The sequence below is a fragment of the Orycteropus afer genome, unplaced genomic scaffold (assembly GCF_000298275.1).
Source record: "Orycteropus afer afer isolate SDZICR_OR568_19922 unplaced genomic scaffold, OryAfe1.0 scaffold00227, whole genome shotgun sequence".
Classification (NCBI taxonomy): Eukaryota; Metazoa; Chordata; class Mammalia; order Tubulidentata; family Orycteropodidae; genus Orycteropus; species Orycteropus afer.
Genome location: NW_006921814.1, coordinates 72895 through 76329, shown reverse-complemented (window position 1 = coordinate 76329; position 3435 = coordinate 72895). Strand labels below are relative to the sequence as shown.

General features: G+C 40.1%; 1 protein-coding gene and 1 pseudogene across 1 annotated transcript in view; one reads left to right on the top strand and one right to left on the bottom strand.

Annotated features, from left to right (window-relative positions):
- The window catches only part of KLHL8 (kelch like family member 8), a 48431-nt gene extending 48338 nt beyond the window's left edge, over positions 1–93 (bottom strand). Inside the window, exon 1 of the mRNA XM_007948835.1 lies at positions 13–93. Coding sequence (XP_007947026.1) covers positions 13–93 — 81 coding nt within the window. The remainder of the gene's footprint in view (positions 1–12) is intronic.
- A 170-nt stretch (positions 94–263) lies between these two features.
- Positions 264–1004, top strand: LOC103203759 (annotated as a pseudogene).
- Positions 1005–3435: the final 2431 nt, after the last annotated feature.

Here is a 3435-nt window from a genome sequence, read left to right as displayed (position 1 = left end):
CTGAAATCTTACCATCTTAATTGTTGAAAATTTGATTGCTTTTAATAGTTTACTATTACAAATGATTCTTTGTAAATAAATCTTTGTTCCCATTTTCTATTATTTCTTACTCATAAATTCCTATAAACAGAAATGCTGATTCAAAGGATAGGTACAATGTGGAGATAGGCTGCCAAATTGTCCATTTCTGATCTATATATCTTTTTTAGAAATATTTGCCAGGGTAGGCAGGTTTGGGGAAGACCTGGTGAGTGAGGAACCTGATGTGGGGAAGTGGATTAAGAGTGGGCTTTGGCTGGAGGAGGCAACTGCAATAGCTGCCTCACCGAGGGCAGACTGCCGTCACCAGTAGCCCTTCCTGATTCAAGTGAGCAGTGGCACCAAGTCAACCACGTGTGAGAAGATCATGGAGTTGCTAGGGCAGAATGGAAGTAGACCACTGGCAGTGGAAGTTGGTCATCTTAAGCCAAGACAGACTCTATAAGGTCCTGATGGCAAGAGAAGACAAAGGCCTTGAAAGGACAGTACATTTTCGACTACCTAGATGGTTTTGATAATAATTTGATATGCATGACTCTGAAAAACATCGTGTATGACAAAATTGTTGAAGTTTCCACCTATAATTTTATAAGACAATGGTGGTCTACTCTGTAGACGTGGTTCTCTTTGAAGATGTTTTGGTGTTCTACAGCCCTGAGATCAGGGACATGTTCCATTTGTGCCTCTTTGTGAACACTAACTTTGATGTCAGGCTATCACAAAGAGTTCTCTGAGACATGCACTATGGGAGGGACCTGAAGCAGATTCTAAAATAGTATACCAGCTTCCTCAAGCCAGTCTTTGAGGATTTCTGCCTGCCAGCAAAGAAGTATGCCAATGTGATCATGCCTTGAGGGGTTGACAATATGGCTGTGATCAACATGACTGTGCAGCACATCCAGAACATTCTGAATGGTGACATCTGCAAATGGCACCAAGGGGGGTACAACAGGCAGACCATATAACAGGATGCTTTCTAACCCTGGAGATCATCCTGGGGTGCTGACCTCTGGCAAACAGTCCCACTTGGAATCCAGCAGCAGACTCCACTGAGAAGCCAGAGTTTGCTGCTCCCTCCGCCTCTTGGGCAGGGCCCCCAGTAGTCATGTGTACAGTGACTAGGCCCACAGCAGCTCACCTGCCCTTAAAAAACATGGCCACCACTTCTTTCTGCATATGTTATAGGGTGACATTGTTATTCAAATGAGTTTGTTGGGACAGTAGTAGGACGTTCTGGGGTTTTCTCCTGTTTCCTCATGCTTAAGACATTTTAAAAATCTCTAAGCCACTGAGAAATGGCATAAAATGCATGGTAAGCCTGTTATACTTACTTCCAGAAAGAGTGCAAGTCATGTGTTTTTAGAAAAACTACCGAAATATCCAGGACAATAGCTGGCACAGTGTTTTTTTATCAGAGACTTTGACAGTGAAAGGAATACATTTTACACCATGATCCAGTTTACATATAAACATCAATCACTGAAACTTTGGGGTTCCCTTTGTATGTGTTACTCATCCTCATGGATTATATTTTATTCTATTTCATAACTCAATGCTGGTTGTAACCCAGCAACTTAATTTCATGACCCACTCATGCGTTGTGATCCAGTTTGATAAACATGGATCTGAGGAGCCTAGAAGCCTGAGCCCTCCTAGTTGTGCTTCAATTCAAAGGCAGTTAGGAAGGAACTCTGAGTCTCCTGTTCAACCCAGGGCCCATGAGCCTGCCTTGCCCCTGCGAGGTGTGGAAGAGGCAGCTGGCAGTCTTGCCTAGTTCTGGCTGCAACATGTAGTGTTTGCAGCATGCAGCCCTGCACGGGTGGAGGTCGCTGCCCCGCTCCTGCAGACTCAGGCCACCTGAGCCCCAAGTGTTACCTAAACACAGGCCTTCCCTAGTACAGGTCCAGCCAAAGGTCTTGTTAGATTGTAGAGGTTCAAGTGAGTGTTACTACACATATCAGTCTCCCCTATGCTCACCCAGAGTTCACAGCCACAGTCCTTCACAAGTGGTGACTTTTGCTCTGTGATGTCCTAGTTCATCTTTCCTCCCACATAACAGCTGCCTCTGTAAAAGCATCAGCTAAACTGCACGGACCCTTTTGATTCCTTTCTATCAAGTATAACTCACTGTAGTTACATGGACACATGACATCAGTTAGCTCCTGAGACTGGTTTCTGATATATAGCTATGTAGCAGTTTTGTTAAACTTACTGTGCCCTTTTGGAGCAGGAATCAAATAAACACCAAATATTTAAAATATGTATCTATATTTTCTCATTTGATAAATGACAACTGATTGATCTCATTGTTTCAGTTCTCTAACAAGACTGAATCATTCACAAATTTGGGGCTGTTTGTATTTCTTCTATGAACTACGGAATTTTTTTCTTATTTATAAGAATACTTCAATATTTATTGTCATATATATTTCAACTTATTTTCTTTTTTAGAGTTTGCTTTTAAATTTCATCCTCCCTCCATAATTTTGTATAATTAAATCAATCCTTCCCTTTAAGATTCTGCCTTGGATGTTATCTTTGAAAGTCACTCCCATTCTAATATTCCACAAATACTCCCTTCACATACTTTTTTTCCAGTACTTTATGTTTTATATTTAAATGTTCATTCTCATCTGGAGTATTTTAGTGGTACTAAGACAGTTATCTAATTTTACTCTTTTCAGTAAAGTACTTAAGTTTTCTTGGTACTTTAAATAATCAATGAGCATAAGTAAAACCTATATAAGTATTCTAACAATTTTCTTATTTTCATGTAGAGTTTTGATTATATAATAAACTTAACAGTTATGTCTCATTATTTGAGAATTAATTTTAAAATGAGAACATCTAAAGAAAAGGGCCTCTGAGGAGCATTACAATGTATAAAATTTTTGCTTATAAACGTACCCCTCCATTTTTTTTGCTTATGTGGAGGAAGATGAATATCACTTACCTCAACAAGTACAAGATGATCATTTCTGTCTATATGATACTTGTTGTTGTTTGCCGTCGAGTCGGCCCCGACTCATAGCGACCCCTCCTTGGGTTTCCGAGGCAGTATCACTACGGAAGTAGGATTGCCCAACTTTCCTTCCGAGGAGTGGCTGGTGGATTTGAACCGCCTGCCTTCTGGTTAGCAGTCAAGTCCCTTAGCCACTATGCTACCAGAGCTCCCATATGATACTATATATCTAATTTTTTAACAAAACTCACAAAGCGGGGTTTAGACTCTATTGAGCCTAAATTTGGAACACAGACTATATAGCAGAGCTTGGAGTGTTTTCAAATTCACTTAAGCCCTATAATGGAATCTAAAATTTCATATGACATGTGTTAATAATATTCTCAAAATATCCTTTTCTGAACTATCCATACATATTACTGGGATTTAGTTTC